This window comes from Laccaria bicolor, genomic scaffold, assembly GCF_000143565.1.
Source record: "Laccaria bicolor S238N-H82 LACBIscaffold_52 genomic scaffold, whole genome shotgun sequence".
Classification (NCBI taxonomy): Eukaryota; Fungi; Basidiomycota; class Agaricomycetes; order Agaricales; family Hydnangiaceae; genus Laccaria; species Laccaria bicolor.
The window spans coordinates 260,009-276,312 of record NW_001889923.1 but is presented as its reverse complement, the minus strand read 5'-3'; the positions used below and the strand labels follow the sequence as shown (position 1 = coordinate 276,312).

Genomic DNA, 16,304 nt, shown 5'->3' with positions numbered 1-16,304 from the left:
AGCTTCTACAGACATTATGCAATGTTCATTTTAATATTTCTACCTACCTTTTGTATTATACACACTACAAACATTGATAGGGAGTTATTTTACCTCATTCCAACAAATATATTAAGTGAAAAATACATAAATTGACAACAAGTTCGAATTTACCTTTTAGGGGAGGATATAGAATTTTCTAGCCCAAAGACTTTATGAAGCTCATAACAATAGTAGGGAGATCCAGTGTTCAAAATATCTCTTCCTCAAGTTGTGAATTGCTTCCAGTAGGTTGCAGTCATTCAGAATTTCCCACTTTGTCACATCCCATTTTTGGGAGTTGTCACAGTCAATGTCCTGCCTTATCCTGAGTTTTTATTTGTTCATGCCCAGACTTGGTATATACAATCTACACCTCTTTAGCTATGTTTCATGCACCAGAGTTTAGTTCTTAAAATGTCTGGTTCTTGTGTTATAGCACCAACTTTGTCCAAAAAATCATGTGACATTACTTTTGATCAGTTAGTGTATTTCGGCACTATCAGCTGCCGAAAAGTTCAGTTTTAATATTTATTGAGTGCACATAATCTCTGGGATGTGACACAGTATTCCCAGAGGTATTTTGGCACTACCAGCTGCCAAAATATTCAGTTTTAATATTCATTGAGTGCACATAGTCTCACACAATATTCCCAGAAGTATTTCAGCACTACCAGCTGCCGAAAAGTTCGGTTTTAATATTTATTGAGTGCACATAGTCTCTGAGATGCAACACAATATTCCCAGAGGTATTTCGGCACTACCAGCTGCCGAAATCTTCAGTTTCACATGTATTAACTGCAACACAATATTCCCAGAAGTATTTCAGCACTACCAGCTGCCGAAAAGTTCAGTTTTAATATTTATTGAGTGCACATAGTCTCTGAGATGCAACACAATATTCCCAGAGGTATTTCGGCACTACCAGCTGCCGAAATCTTCAGTTTCACATGTATTAACTGCAACACAATATTCCTGAAAGTATTTCGGCACTGCCAGCTGCTGAAATCTTCGGTTTCACATGTATCAACTGCAACACAATATTCCCGAAGGTATTTTGGCACTACCAGCTGCCGAAATATTTGGTTTTAATATTTATTGAGTGCACATAGTCTCTGGGATGTAACACAATATTCCCAGAGGTATTTCGGCACTACCAGCTGCCGAAACTTTCGGTTTCACATGTATTAACTGCAACACAATATTTCCAGAAGTATTTCGGCACTACCAGCTGCTGAAAACTTCAGTTTTAACATTTATGTAATGCACATAGTCTCCAGGAGGCAAACCAATATTCCTGGAAGTATTTTACTGCTGGGCCACACCATGCCATCTTAACATCAACAGATCCATTAGGCCCACCTATATCCATTAATGTATACATATCATTGGCCCCATTGGGGTAGCTCTATGGTACATAGGACAATTGACCATGTGGAGTAAACTTAATCTATAGTGTACTCTATGAGTACTTGTGGCTGGCAATGGTTGACCAATCTCACCTACAAGAAACACATCAGAGATAACTATGTCTGAGTAGGGTGAGTCTATCAGTTGTTGAGAACCTAAGATAATTAGTTACCTGAAGAGTATTTGACGCCATTGTCCTTAGCTTGAGATTTAAATTTCGCCAAGAACCACTCAGCATTCTTCAAGCGAATGAGCTCATTCTCTAAATTCATCTTGTTCTCATTAGCCGTTACCTCCTTTCCAGAGCCTATTTCAAAGAATCGTTTCACCACATATAACTCGGAATCCAATGAGAGCAGCACTTTACACTCCCCAATATGTTCTATATGGAATAGGTGGATTCCACCTCCAATCCATGGATTCCATATGGACCATATTGGGGGCTATTCCAGGACCATTCCATGGGCTATTCCAGGACCAGTCCATGGGCTATTCCAGGATCATTCCATGGACTTTTAGATATCTTGATCAAAAAAGTCATGTGACTTCATGTCTATCAGACTTTATAATAATAACCTGACATTTAGATAAAATTCAAATATATTCAAGTGATAACATCTAAATAATTTTACAATTTTCTATGTTAAAGTTAAAGGCAGGAGGGAGGAAAGAAGGAAGGGGGGAAGGAGGAAGGGGGGAAGGACAAGGAAGGGGGAGGGAGTGGTGGATGGGAGAGATAGTGGTGGGGAGGGAATGGTAGGGGGTAGAGAGAGTGGTGGGGAGGGAAGGACATCCCATGTTGATGTCCCATCATCGTTGCCTGTCAGTGTTGCCTCCCTCTCCGCATGCTGCCTCCCTCTTTGTGTTTTGCCTGCTCTACGTGTTTTCACATTGTTTGTGGGTGCTGGGGTATGCTTGTGGGTGGGGTGGTGTTGTGGTGGGCGCTGGGACGTGTTCACGGGCAGGGTGTGATGTGGGCGTCGTTTTGTGGGTGCTGGCAGTATACATGGGTGCTGGGAGTCATTGCATGGGTGCTGGGGGTGTACGTGGGTGCAGGGAGTCATTTCGTGGTTGCTGGGGGTTTATGTGGGTGCTGGTGGTGTTCCTGGGCTGTGAAACCTGCTGTTTGTTGGACTTCTTGAGGAGTCCACCGTTGCGAAACCTTGGAGGTGAGCCAACGTGGTAGGGCCCTGGTCCCAATAAACATCTTCGGTATATGAATGTCTAGAATGGGAACAGAGTTATAAGGCATGATGGCGACTCAGATTAGACTGCGTGGCACATATGTATGGCACTGTGGGTGTATGAGACACATTCTCCCCTTTCTATCAGGTGCACCTTATTAAAGGAGGTGAGCCAGGAAGGACAGATGAAGCGACACTTTACACATACCTTGGAGGTCGCAAAGAAGGATGTCATGACTTGAATACACCAGGGAAAAGTGGGCAAAGGCATGAATCGCTTTTGTGAGATGATCGTCGGCAGTGCCAATTGTTCCATTTCCAGTAAATTTCTGTACTGTGGCATCATGAGGTCTGCAAGGCAAAAGGGGTGTTGCAAGAAAGTATTTGTGTGGAAGTGGGCAACTGCCCGATGCAGGAGTGGGTATGACCTTCCCAAAAATAGACGCTTCAAAGTTGAAATAGAATTCTAATGACATTCTCGGCATTAGATGGGTGGCATTGAAGTGAGAATAGACATACCGGGGATGGTGGTTACTCCAGAAGAACATGCAAGCCCATCAAATGCATTTTTGAATGCATTGCAGAGGCAAAGTAGCCAGTACTCAGCCTTAAGCACTTTTTTTACCTCCTCGTCGCTCATATTGATGTCAAGTGGATAGGTGACAATGTACTCTCGGCCATCGAATCAGGCCTGCATTCATGTCAAAAGTAAGTGAAAATCCAATCGAAATAATAATCGACGGCTCACATATATACTGCACTTGGTGGACCCTACCCCAATGAACCCTGCTTGGCCAACGCTTTCAGATTGTGATGGAGGGGAAACCTCAATAACTTCCCACTTCGTGAATTCCTTGGTGGTGACCTGACTGGTACCGTCGAGGTCGAAGTGTGCTGTTATCCACTGGAAGTTACATATGTCCAAGGCAAGGTTACGAGTCCAGGTCGTGATAGGTTTGTTAGCCGGCCTGTATGCGCTCTTAAGAATGTTAGATTGCCACTGAATGGAAGATGACTGGGGGCCAGCGGCGACACTAGAAGATTGTTGGAGGCGACCACAGGATGGCAGCTGCACAACTGAATGCCGCTTCAAGGAATTTGCAGGCTGACGGCTTGAGTATTTTCTTTTGGAACCAACAAAAACAGGGTCAAGGTCATCATCGTCGTCTTCACTGATCTTCAACACAAAACAAAAATGGATAAGTCTTGAGCCATTGCAAACCAAAGAGATGATTTCCATACAATATCATCTTGGTGGAATATGAAGTGAATATCAATGAATTGGTTCTTCAACTGCTGCGCTGTGCCTAATTTCTTTCACACAAATTCCTCCCTGAAAAGAATTGACACTGAACTGTCACAGTCAAAGTGCATCAATGAGGAATACTTTGCACGATTTTCGTGTGCATGGCATGTAATATTTGACCTACAAAGCATGAAAAAATGTGATTAGGTTGAAAGAACGGCAAAACTGTCAGGATATAGTGATCACCAGGTCAACTCCTTCGCCTCAGGTCTGCTTTTCTGGAATATCACCTTAATTTCCCCAAGCAACTGGTCAAATGCCTCACAGGTCGAAGTAGTGGGTTCAAAGACATGGACAACCCGTATTGTCTTGATCTATCACACAAAGTAATTAACACATATGCCCTTGAATTTTGAAAGCAGGAAACGTACCTCGGTAAGTTGATTGGATGAACCTTCCACCATCCAAAGCACTGCTGAAATTCGAATTCCATTGTCTAGGAGTTTCACCTCTTCTTGCTTCGCCTTCCGCAGCTCGACAGCTTGATTGGCCTTGCCAAGGTTCTTGAATTTGTTTAGTCCCCGAGGCTGGGCTACACCCCCAACTGTACGAATACTGTTGTTCAGTCTGGGCTCCGATGCCTGGGAATGGTAGGACGATGCAAGGTGGAGAATGGATGTCGCCAGAGCGGCTGAACTTAAACCATCTGAAGTCCCAGGCTCAATGCGATGGGCAGTGGTTTTCTCACTGCCAAATAAGATTGCCACTATCCCAAGGGGGCCCCGGGATTTGAATGCCGAGCTGGGGGTTAGGGGGGGAGGAGGGAGGTCTTCGACGGCTTAAAAAAATTTACTAAGGGTAGATGAAATTTCTATTTTTAGCACCCCTTGGTAACGGGCTGAAGTGACGGGCTGATGTGCCGAGCTTGTTGAGACTGATGTTGAGCTTCATTTGAAGACCTCAGTACACTGTATTAGTCAAAAAAAATGGAATCTACTGTTCATCTTGCTGCAATACTGTGATGGCAAAGGCAAAGGTATGGATATCTATTGCTGAACATTGAAACTAATGGACTAGACAACTTGTAAAGGATAAGATAAAATATGATATCGACACAACCACACACTGTACCGAGTGTGGTGAAGATATCAACGTAGGGACTGTGGCGCCCCGTCGATGGGGAAGACAACAAAGAATTGTCACCAGAAACGTACCAAGAAGACACTCCATCAGGAAGCACTCACGCTGATAGTGGTATGTGTTCTACTTACATGGCAAGGACCTTGCTTAACTTCTCCAATTTAGCTTCAAAAGCGAATGAATCGTTGGCAATAAATCAAACACATTTCACAATGGAGGCTCTGTCTTGTCGACTCGGAGGACACACTTGTCGAACTTGCGACATCATGGCAGAAATGTTCATCTGTATCTGTGGATCTCGAGTTGAAGAACAGGAGTGAGTTATGGGCTCTCAAACTGCCTTACGTTGTGGATATGAAGGCTGTGAAACATCTTGGGTAGGTATTGCATTTCTCTGCATGCTCTTGGTGTACTGACATCTATGTTCTCTCAAACAGTTTCACTTGGCCTGCTTCAACTTCACCTGCGCCCCCAAAAACTGGCGTTGCGAGAATGATGTGCATTCCAAAAAGCGGCGCAAATAAGGTAACTTTGTTTTCTTAATATTTTGTACCTTGCCCGCTTCTTGTAAATGAAAAATACGATTTGTTTTTCTTGGAATTGCCTTTTTCGGTCCAACATATCCCTTTTAGGCAGGAGGGGAGGGGGGGAGGTCACCTATGGTGGCTTAAAAAGATTTACCGACCCCGTGATAATTTTAAGGTCCTTGGGCCCCCTTGCGCTATCCCAGGCTTCGTTAAGATTGGTGTCAGAACATCTTTTGCATTTTCTGAAAACAAAATTTCCAGTTGCGAATCATACACTGGCAGTACTAAAATATGTTGCTCACGATAATGCCTTATACATCTGTTGCACAATGGCTTTTGCAGGCTGGTAGAGATAATACCACACACAAAACATTGCGGTGTATCCTATCACGTACTCAATAATGGAAGGTACACAGCTATTTGCCAAGTGTAACTGAACTTATGTTGATTAGCCGCAGCTCGATTGAAGATAAGCCAGGTGCCTTGGCACGACATTTTCCACACATTGACCCTTCATCGAGATGAAAAAATTCAAAGCTACAAGTAGGACACTGGAGCATTGTGGATGGGGAAATATGAAGAATGGGAAGACGTCGAAAATTTTCATGCTTCGCAGACCTGAACCATGGGGAGACCTGAACCATTGCTTAAAACGTAGAGTACGACAAAGTAAACTAAGTTGCAAGTGCTGGACAACTAAGCCGACTCTGGTGCTGGAGGAAAGACAAGGGGGAGCAGTGCTTGAAATACCTCCCACACATTCTCAAATGATAACTCAGAGATGGCAAGGGATTCATAGGCTGCATCACATCTCACAGCGAAATTTGGCGAAACAAACTCAAGGAGTTGATCACCACCCATTTCCTCCTTGAGCTTGTGGATAATAGACATATCAGGGATCCGAAGGAGGCAATCAGTCAAGCCATATTTTTCGTGGAGGCTAAACGCCTCGTTCCGAGAACATCCGGATGGGCCAGCCTTTTTGTTATCTCACCACATATGAACTCCATTATGAAATTCAACAAATTTGTCGAGTTCCTGACAGAGGAGCTTGGGCCACGGGTATTGGCAAAGCTCGCTAAAGGCCGAGATAAAAACCATTAGCAGTCATTACCAGTTTTACATGGAAAGAAACTCACTACTGCTCCCCATTGTCGGGGTTATACTTTCCATGCCCCAGTCGAGACAAAGACGGAGCCAGGACCACTCAATGGCGATGTTGTGCACACTGTGTACATAGGAATGGGCGGGGAGTATTTCTCCATCGTATTCTGGGAAGAGAGTTGACCTATGCAGGCCAAATTAAAAAATAATTGGGGAATGAATAATGAGAGTACCTTAATGCATTGACGAGTCCATAAAGTTGGGTCATCTCTGACCCACAATCCATTGCAAACTGGAGTGGCATGCCTGACATTAACCAAACCTGATGAGCTGTATGAAATAACGAGGGGGAAATGGATGTCACATACCTCCAAACTTCTCGATGAGACACAAGCAGAGATAACCAACAATGTCTCCCAGTCTGTTACTGGGGACAACCCAGGCACCCAACCATTTTGAAGTAGCTTCGTCTACGACTGCCCAAATAGGGAACCCAATGGAGTACAGCTTGTCATGTCCATCTCCTGACCAGCACTTGTGGATGCCTATGTTGCATTTGACAACTCGAAGGATGTGTTTTGAAGTTGGATCGCGCATTCTGAAACCCTCTTCATCGTGAGTGTGCATGATGTCAGAGACAAAGTCCCGGGAGAGGGTAACACCACAGTTGAAGGTGATCTTCGCTTGGATGTTCTGGACACCCCTTGACCTGGCATGATCACGGTCAAGCTCGTCAACAACGAGCTGGACCATTTCTTGATATGGCATGGTACGCATAGTGACTCGGGGACTATGAAAACCAAGCGCTTTGTGTCGCCGTTTGACGGCCGAACTCCTGGAATAAATCAGGCACCAATCAATCCACAATTCGGAATGAAGTAAATAAATGAACTCACGCAATGGCAGGGCCATGCTCCTTGAGCAATAGCGCCGAGATCTTCTCATTGCTGAAAAGCCGTTGTCGATGGTAGGATTCCAGTGCTTGTCGGATGCGAGGCTCATCTTCCTCAGCTAAGGAATATGATTAGCATGAACGGAGGAAAGTGCAGTTAAATTCTTACAAGGTTTGTGGTGTGAGTGCTGATTGTGGCCAGCAGGGTTACAATTATATGATTAGGTGGACATGATTTGGCGTCGACGAGATGCTGGGGGGATTGAGAATGTTGAAACCTTGGATGCCAGAGTTTTATATGCAAACGTCAGGTGGGAATTAGCATGGCTGGACTGACTTTATCGAACGATTCTCGAGTAGTATTCCTTCATATTGTCAGGTGGCTAAAGCCCGGCAGTTGAAGGCATAGGCAATGACAGGAATGTGGATGAACCTGAGAAGCAGCCAAGAATGTATCATCTTCGTAAATTCTTAAGTAGTATCTCTTCATATCGTACAGGTGGCTAAAGCCTGGCAGTCGAAGGCGTAGGGAATGAGAGGAATGTGGATGAACCTGAGAATCAAGTGAGAATGTACCATCTTCGTGAATTCTTGAGTAGTATCTCTTACAGGTGGCTAAAGCCTGGCAGTCGAAGGCGTAGGGAATGAGAGGGATGTGGATGAAGCTGAGAATCAACTGAGAATGTACCCTCTCCATGAACTTGAGGATAAAGAAGTTTGACTCACAACCTCTTCAGGTGGTCACGTATGTAGGCCAAAGGCAACCACCAGAATCGCATCTTTGTTTGCCTTCGATCCAGAGTCACTCTGGGTCCACTGATACCAGTGGCGCTCTCGATGTATGCCATAATGGGGCTTGTCCCAATGAGTGCACCAATGCTGATGGAGAAGGCATCCATGCGGTGGAGTTCTCAAAGTTGAGTCTCACAGGACCGCACAGTCCTGCGAACTTGGCCATGGCATACTCGGAGGGCACATTTGAAAAAGGTGATGCAAGCAACTTAGAAAGAGGTAGAGATGGTCCTAACCCACAAGTCCTAGTACTCTCTTGTGTTGAACACAGTGAGAAGAAGTAACGGAAAATGCCAGGCTGCCAGTTCATGGAGGTGGTGCCAAACAGCGTACTTATTGCAGTGGTTTGTCGTCCTCATGGTTTGTCTCCATGAGAAACATCAAAACACCACTTCAAAACAATAATATGCTACCAACATAAGGAGAAAACATAAATATTAAACATGTACATATGTCTGTGTCACGGTACATACACATATTGCAAACAGGTATTCTAAGATAGGCATATGTAGAGTTATAAAATAGGACTACAGCGTACCTCTGAAATAAAAGATTGAACAGCGCAATCAGGAGGTTGTAGGAATTTATGTGCTGACCTGGGATCGAACATAGGGCTTGAGGAATCAGGCGCACCACACGTTATACACAGAAGGCAGCCCATTCCACCACAGCAGCTTTGCATTATACTACGCCATTTTGCAGTACATACTATCATAAAACAGGCTTATAGTAAGAAACTGATTTTCTCCAGAGTCGTTTGGCAGTTGTATCGTGTGGAGAGGTACATCCATTCTACCGGCTTATGATTACATCAATTCGGGACACAAACATCACTGGCTTTTGTGTCCCAGAGCATGGGAGCTAGTGGTCACACGAGGTTCTGCAGAGGTGTATTTTATAAGATAGTACATGTCTACAGGAGCAGTGTTCGGCCCGCATAAACACGGTCCCAGATAACGACAGCAGACCAATCTTGGTGCAACAGGCTCACGGAGACCAGAACTCAAGTTTGACGGAATGTTTATACAACATAACTTATGTGGGCCGATTTAACGGGATCTCCCAGATCCCTACCGCTTTTGGAAGGTGCACGTGACCACATGACCTGGCGCATTGTGTCCTTTCTTCCTCCTTTCCTCCTCCCCCGCCGCTTTGTCCCACCGCTTTGTCCCCTCCCGAAATTTTGCTCGTAGTACACTATTTGTATTTATTACATGTCAAAATACAATTTTTTTCTCAGTTCCGGCTTTCCCCTGGGCAAACAAGCAGCCTTATCCAAAATGGACCTCATGGTGTGTCCTTGATTGGAGCCTGGGTGCTGTTGAATTCTTGGGAAAAATACAAAACTTGTAGAATACCATGAATGCACCTGCTGCTACATGTTCACCGCTTTTTTTGCTCTTCAGAGAGATATTTGGAAGGTGGTTTGCTGCAAGAGACTGAAAATAAGTCAGAAAAGCACACATAAGTCGACATAAGTGCTTATGTGTGATAGATTTAGCTTAAATCAAGTTCAATTTAGTGGGTTTAATGCCCTGTGATGCTAACCAGCTCAATTTAAGGTGCATTTCCAATGAGCTGGCCTATCAGGGCCTACCCCCTGCACCCGATTTAAGGGTCTTTCGGCTCAGGGACCTAACCCTCTGCTATATCACATTGGCTGTATGTTTTTGTTCCGTCATTTTGGCCTTAAATTCATGTAATGCCCATGATATTGCAGGTAATAATATTTACATGAGATGTAGTATACTAGGGGGCAAAAAAAGAAGTTTTAAAACTAAACCTGGCCTTCCATTTCCCAAGATTGACAAGGTCTTCGAGAGGAGAGCGCGGGAGTCCCAAATGTCACATTGGGTGTTGGGTGAGGCATGGCAGAGTCGGCACAGTGGTGTTGAACTTCAAGCAACGTCACGATGAACTTGAATGGTGACTGTTGATGGGACAAACACAGAAAAGCAGGGTAATGATGGGTGTGGAGAGAGAGTGGGTGATGGTAGCCTAGGTGGCAATGAAAACACTGTTGTGCGCCCAGACAGTCAAGACCATTGAAAGTACATGATATCAGTGAAGGCATTGTATCATGCAGACATACCTTGTAGAACCCCGCCTCACAACCCTTCTCCTATGTTCCAGCTAATCCCCACTGCCCGATGTGTGTTGCGGCGCGTCGTTTCACATTACAACATCATGTTCAAGCGCTTGGAGGTGAGAACGTGATGGGAGCCAAGATCCGCGTGGCGTAGTGTCGAGTGCATGGCATAGTGTCGATCACGTCGTGTAATGTTGAGCATGTCGAGTAATGCATAATGTCAAGCGCGTCGCGTAGTGTCAAGTGCGTCGCGTAGTGTCAAGTGCGTCGCATAGTGTCAAGCGCGTGGTGTAGTGTTGAGCGCGTCGCGTAGTGTCGAGTGTGTGGCCTGGTGTTGAGTGTGTTGCCTAGAAGGGTTGGCCACAGCAAAGAGGGGGTCAAGAGAGATGGAGGCGAGAGGAAAGGGATGGAAGTCAGGGTAGAAGGGCTTTGGAAGGGCTAGAGGAAAGTGATTTTCTCACGGAAAACGGAATCCGCTGATGGGCGCAATTTATTGAATTTTTTAACATTCAGTACCTTAAATCAAGTGAAATAATTGTACTTATGTGTGTACATTGGGAGGACCCCTGAAAGTAGTGTTGGATCCCTGATCCCAAAATCGTCAAATTTGACGATTTTCCTCCAGACAGAATTTCCCGATATTTCCCAAAAATCCTCCGGATATGGCATCAGGCATAGGATTTTCCTAAATTATATCCAGACATTACATCAGGCATAGTATATGTGTGTAGGCAAGGCTCCTGCCGCCCAAAGGCCTTAAATTCCAATGTAAGACTGTAATATCTAATCTTCCTCGTCATCTGTCCCCATTTCAGCGTTGTTACCGCCCTTTTTCTTCCTCCCGCTCAATGCTTGAACTGCCAAGCTTTCTGGAGGTTTGAATACTAATGCATGTGTACCCTTGAACAAAGATTTCACAAGAAGCTCCTTGACGGTGATGTTGTCATCAGGTAGAAGCGAGTGTGCCCAAATCTTAGGTATGTCCAAATGGCTGTCGCGATAGACAACCAGCTCTTGAGGTGGATCCAATATGGGATATACTTTTCCTTTGCCAATCCATTCCAACTCGTCCAGGGGTGCCGGATTGTCAAGATCAATGAACACCTGACTGGTTGTGTTCATCATATCTTCGTTCGTGTATGTTGGATTGAAGTAATACGCCTTTTCAATTCCATCATGTGTTAATTAAAGTTGAACCAGGGTGCACTGCACATGCGCTCAAAAATGTGGGGACTACACTCATTTTGTCCATTTTCTATCCGGACGTAGATCAGGCCCCCCATAGCTTAGGGGATTTTTACCCGGACATTCAACTCATGGATTTTCCAAAATTTCTTCAATTTTCCTCCGGACAGGCCTGAGGCCTGCCCGGATTTTTTCCAAATTTTCCTCCGGATATGGATCAGGGATTTGACATGAATTTCAGGGGTCCTACATTGGGTGACTTCCCGTAACATAAATTTGCTAGATTTAAATAAATCGATGAGATCTAGGGTCTTTTGCCGGGATGCCGAGTCTTGTAAGGGTTCGACTTTGATGGAGGCCCTGGTTGGCACCCAGTTATAAACCTTAATCTATTCAGAGGGTACAGACCCCTCGAATAGATTTCAAACACTGGAATCAACCCTGCCATCATGACACCTTTCCTTCCTGGGTACGTTTTCTTCCCACCTAGCTTAGTCAGCTCTACCTCATCCTCTCTACTCTCCTACGGCTGAGGGCAGTCTGCTCTCTCATTATAATTTGAAGCCATTACAGAGTTTATTAGTAGTGCCAACGTCCTCTGGTTCCAAAATTTCCTCTCCGAAGCTGTTTTTCCTTCCACAAACAATCTTCTCAGCACATAACTCACAGAACCACAGCATGTTCAGCTCAAGTTGACATTTCCTCAGCTTCATTCATTGTGTGTCCTACTTTCTGGCTGATATGATTGAGCATTAACTATAATACACCCATCCATGGGCCTGTGTGTCCTCAAAACAGCTCATATGAGAGTAGTGATGTGCCAGGCCCGGCCCAAAGCCGTAAGCCAGCCAGAGCCAGCTGTCCCAAAGCCGGGCCTTCTTGGGCCGTCGTCAAGGCCCAGGAAAGCCCAAGGCTCAGGCTCACAATGCATGAAGCCTTGAGCCGTGGCCTGAGCCATGGCCTCAAAGATTGGTGGGACCTTGCTTTGGAGGGGTACGGTTGGTATGATTAAGTAGTTGAAATTTGAATAGAATGCCAGCACGGAAAGGCGGTAACTCACAAGTAACTCACTGTCCAAAATTTTCCCATCGCGCAACATACTCTGGTACATTCTCGGCTGCGTCTTGCAATAAAAACCAGTAGTTGCGGCCAAACATCGGTTTCAAGTCCTGATTTTCAAACCGAATTCTGTATACCAATGACGTTCCTGTCAAGCATACAACGCGCCTTTGGACAGTCTCAAAAGTGTGGTGCATGCAAAATTGCATTGAGACGATGTCAAATGGTTGCCCGAGTTTTTCAGGGGAAAACGCGAGGCCTGGTGTAACAACCCAGTGCAGCAAAACTAGCTCCGAACCACGAACCATGCATTGGCTCCCAACGTCAACATGCTTGATCCTCCGACACCGCTGCGATATCTGAGCACACGAATCCATTAACTCCCTATTTCCAAAATGAAAGAAAAACGCACCAACTCCAAGCAACTCCCTCACTTGCACCTTTGCCCACTTCGTCATATTCCCGTGACACCCCATATCCAGCACCTTGCCATGCTGAAACCTATAAGTTAAGTTAAGGGAGGTATGACGTGTGAGGTGAACTGTACGGTGCATGGTCAGGAGCTTCAAAGAAAGTGATAGAGGAGACATACCGTAAACTCCAAAGAACTTGCGATAAGTTTTCGACTAATTGATTGTTTGTGCATATTTTTCGACTTTAGCACCTGAACCGTGGCTTGAGCCTGGGCCGGGCCTGAGCCAGCCTGAAGCCTTGCAAAAAGCTCAGGCTTGAATATAGTCAAGCCTGAGCCGCTGAAAGCCGGGCCATAGCCGTGGCTTTCGGGCCAAGCCGGGCCTGCACATCACTAGATGAGAGGGAAGTAAGTTTATTCATGTCAGGTGAATAAATCTAATCAGTTGGCGTTACGGTTTATTTGCTTGATTAAATCGCAAGCCAGGGTACCCATTTCAAACTCCGATAAGGGTCAGATTTATTCGTTTATATAGATTTATGTTACGGGAAGTCACCCATTACTATGTTTGCCCACGATATTGAAACTCGTCGGGATATTGAAAATGCGGATTATCTTTGCATCCACTTACTCTGAGGTTCTCAAATTCTGGAGACCAGTGTATTTGTGTATTCTCTCTGTAACTTTAAATTTTTAGAGATGCATTCAAAGAATTGCATTCTTAAGGCATGGATTTGTGGTTTTCATTACACCAGCCAAACAAAAGTATTGGAATGTTCTCTCAGATCCCTCCAGATCGGCTTGATTGTTTATTCTGACACTTTCCAATTACATTAAAATGATATGTGAGAGTTCAAATACAAATTTCTAGAGAGAAAGATGAAGTGCTGTTGGGCGGGAGTGCAAAATACAAAATTTCGCTCGCAAACGGCGTTAAAGCGTGACATTTGCGTGACATACGCACGCCAAACTGTCATCATCGTCCAGCCAAAGTCCTTGTGATCTGGTGTGACAACAGTTTCAATATCCTGATATTTTTGAACCCTGAGTACCGGATCGCCTCCGACAGCGAACATAACACATCTACAGTAAAAAAAAAGTCGATATTTGTATAGAAGACAAAAATGTACATCGAGTGGTCAAAAAATTGAAAGGATGGGACAAAGTGGTGAGCCAACAATCGTGCAACACTGAAAAAGTTTCAATATCCTGAACAAACATAGTACCCTTCAAGTTCATTGCGGCTTCTGAACTTCTGTCACACTCTTACAGAAGCGGTGTCAAGTCCCCCATACACCCCTCAGAATTCGAGAATTCCTGTCAAACTCAGACCTGAACCCAGGCGCCAACCGTACTCCACCAATTGTCAACAGGTGATCAAATTTTCAATGCCCATCATTGCATTAGACATTAAGCCTGCGGTTTTTCCTTCTGTATCTTCGTTGCGCATCTCCCCTTCATCAATGACAACCGTCCGCAAATCCCTCCCAACACTCCGAACATCCTACCGCCGTACACTCCAAACAGTCTCCGGATTCAGAGTCCGCATGCCCACCGTCTTCGTCCCTTACGTTCTCCTCCCAGAAACTCAAGGAACCCACGCACAACTCGACGATGCAGAAAAAGAACGCGAGCGGAGAGAAGCAGGTAGTGCTGAGCGGACGGTGGTCCTTTGTGTGGAGATTGAGAACTCTGGCGAGTCGGGTATTGGCGCTGGCTTCGTGGTTGAAAAGGTGGATGTGAAGATTGGTGGGGAAGGTGCGAAGGCGACGCTTATTGGCTGGGGAGATGGTGGGTTTAGTTCGGATGCGGCGAAGAAAACGTTCCCTCTGCGGATTGGACCTCTGGCACAGTATAACTTGCTCTATGCCGTTTCGTTCTTGCGATCTCCGGAGGAGATGGACGCGTTTTCGTTCGCAAGAGCAGCTGGTGTGGGTGGGCCTCCTCAATCTGACCTCCAACACGCAGTCACCATCAACATCTTTGGAAAACCCCACGTTCCACCTCGCCCATCCACCTATACATCTCCCTTACTATACCCTACCAACACATCCTCCTCACGATGGAACTACGTTCTCGACCTCGAAGCACACCAAGCCCAAGCCCTGGACGCCATGGACGTCTCAGACCCCGCAGGAGGACACCTCTTCTTCCTGAATGTTTGAACGTTGAACCTGCATCCCCCTTTCCCGTATTCGAAACGAACTCTACTCCCCCCCCTCCCGCACGCATTACACCCCTGGCACTCCAACACACAGCTGGATCGACACCTCTAGCAGCAGTCTATCTAAACTCCCGGTAGATCAATGAAAGGCCTAACACCCAATCGATCAGCCATGTTCCTCCACCTAGGATTCGCTCTATCCCCTCCGAACTATGGGAGACGCTCTACATTCTCTGTGCCCGTCTCCAGCGGTGGCCACAAATCCCCGACGACTTTCAGCGCCCCTCCACCGCCTCCACCACCACATACACCTGCAATCCCACTTTCATCCGCAGGAACGCAAGCAAAAAAGCATCTAGGACCCCCATTCGACGCCCAAACAACACCTCAGACACCAGGATACCCTGCATTCCCGCCTAAATCCACCATACCCCGCCCCCCATGTCCCTTGGCCCCATCGCCTCGTAGACACAAGCAAACGTCGGCCCAAGCGTCGAGATTTGCAGCGAGAGGGGTGCAGCGGGCGCGATACCCCGTACGCCTGGGCCATACGTCCTCAGTGCATTTGGTGAACAGCAGAGGATGTTGAATAAACTGCAGGTCGCTGCGTCGGGTGGGAACAATATCGTTGTTTCTGTTGGTTCGCTCCCGTTGGAACTTGGAGAGAATGGGCATGAGGAGGGGAAGAGTTGTTGGCTCTGCGTTGGGGCCGTGGAAGATATACCCTTCACATTGGATATTTTCGTGTCTAATCAGAATGGCCGAGGAGGTTGGAGGTGACGCGTCCTGGGGAGAGAAGATGGGGGAAGGAGAGGAGAGGAGGAGGAAAGATGGGCGGTGAATTGGTATCTTGGGGTTTTGGCTATGGATACTCAGGTATGGTTTGGGTAAGTGGTTTGGTGAAAGAATAAGGAGAAATGTTGATCTTTCTGGATGTGCAGCCCACTTCGGCCCTCGTCATGCCAGAGTTTGAGGATGGACTTTTTGGCTCACCTGGCGTACCCTCGATTGATACACTAACCTGACGGACGTGGAGACTGGCTTTGCAATGAACCTGAAGTAAGTTTTCGAGATTGAAAGTT

At 45.9% G+C, this 16,304-nt stretch overlaps 5 protein-coding genes across 5 annotated transcripts; 2 read left to right on the top strand and 3 right to left on the bottom strand.

Moving 5' to 3' along the window:
- Positions 1-2,689: 2,689 nt before the first annotated feature.
- LACBIDRAFT_312494 (uncharacterized protein) lies at positions 2,690-3,252 on the bottom strand (the record flags this gene model as incomplete). Its single annotated transcript, XM_001888163.1, has 3 exons — positions 2,690-2,766; positions 2,821-3,078; positions 3,132-3,252. The coding sequence occupies 3 exons, from the start codon at positions 3,250-3,252 to the stop codon at positions 2,690-2,692; spliced, it is 456 nt and encodes a 151-aa protein (XP_001888198.1).
- A 45-nt stretch (positions 3,253-3,297) lies between these two features.
- Positions 3,298-8,420, bottom strand: LACBIDRAFT_333554 (uncharacterized protein; the record flags this gene model as incomplete). The annotated part of the gene is made up of 14 exons (XM_001888162.1): positions 3,298-3,303; positions 3,361-3,789; positions 4,149-4,232; positions 4,290-4,605; positions 4,712-4,803; positions 5,103-5,121; positions 5,828-5,958; positions 6,276-6,514; positions 6,665-6,813; positions 6,909-6,951; positions 6,998-7,464; positions 7,526-7,640; positions 8,131-8,186; positions 8,248-8,420. 14 exons carry the CDS (start codon positions 8,418-8,420, stop codon positions 3,298-3,300), a joined length of 2,319 nt encoding a protein of 772 aa, XP_001888197.1.
- Positions 8,421-12,386: 3,966 nt separating this feature from the next.
- Positions 12,387-13,122, bottom strand: LACBIDRAFT_312491 (uncharacterized protein; the record flags this gene model as incomplete). Its single annotated transcript, XM_001888161.1, has 3 exons — positions 12,387-12,570; positions 12,659-13,005; positions 13,063-13,122. 3 exons carry the CDS (start codon positions 13,120-13,122, stop codon positions 12,387-12,389), a joined length of 591 nt encoding a protein of 196 aa, XP_001888196.1.
- A 1,324-nt stretch (positions 13,123-14,446) lies between these two features.
- Positions 14,447-15,223, top strand: LACBIDRAFT_312490 (uncharacterized protein; the record flags this gene model as incomplete). The annotated part of the gene is made up of 1 exon (XM_001888198.1): positions 14,447-15,223. The coding sequence occupies one exon, from the start codon at positions 14,447-14,449 to the stop codon at positions 15,221-15,223; it is 777 nt and encodes a 258-aa protein (XP_001888233.1).
- Positions 15,224-15,364: 141 nt separating this feature from the next.
- LACBIDRAFT_312489 (uncharacterized protein) lies at positions 15,365-15,811 on the top strand (the record flags this gene model as incomplete). Its single annotated transcript, XM_001888197.1, has 1 exon — positions 15,365-15,811. One exon carries the CDS (start codon positions 15,365-15,367, stop codon positions 15,809-15,811), a length of 447 nt encoding a protein of 148 aa, XP_001888232.1.
- Positions 15,812-16,304: the final 493 nt, after the last annotated feature.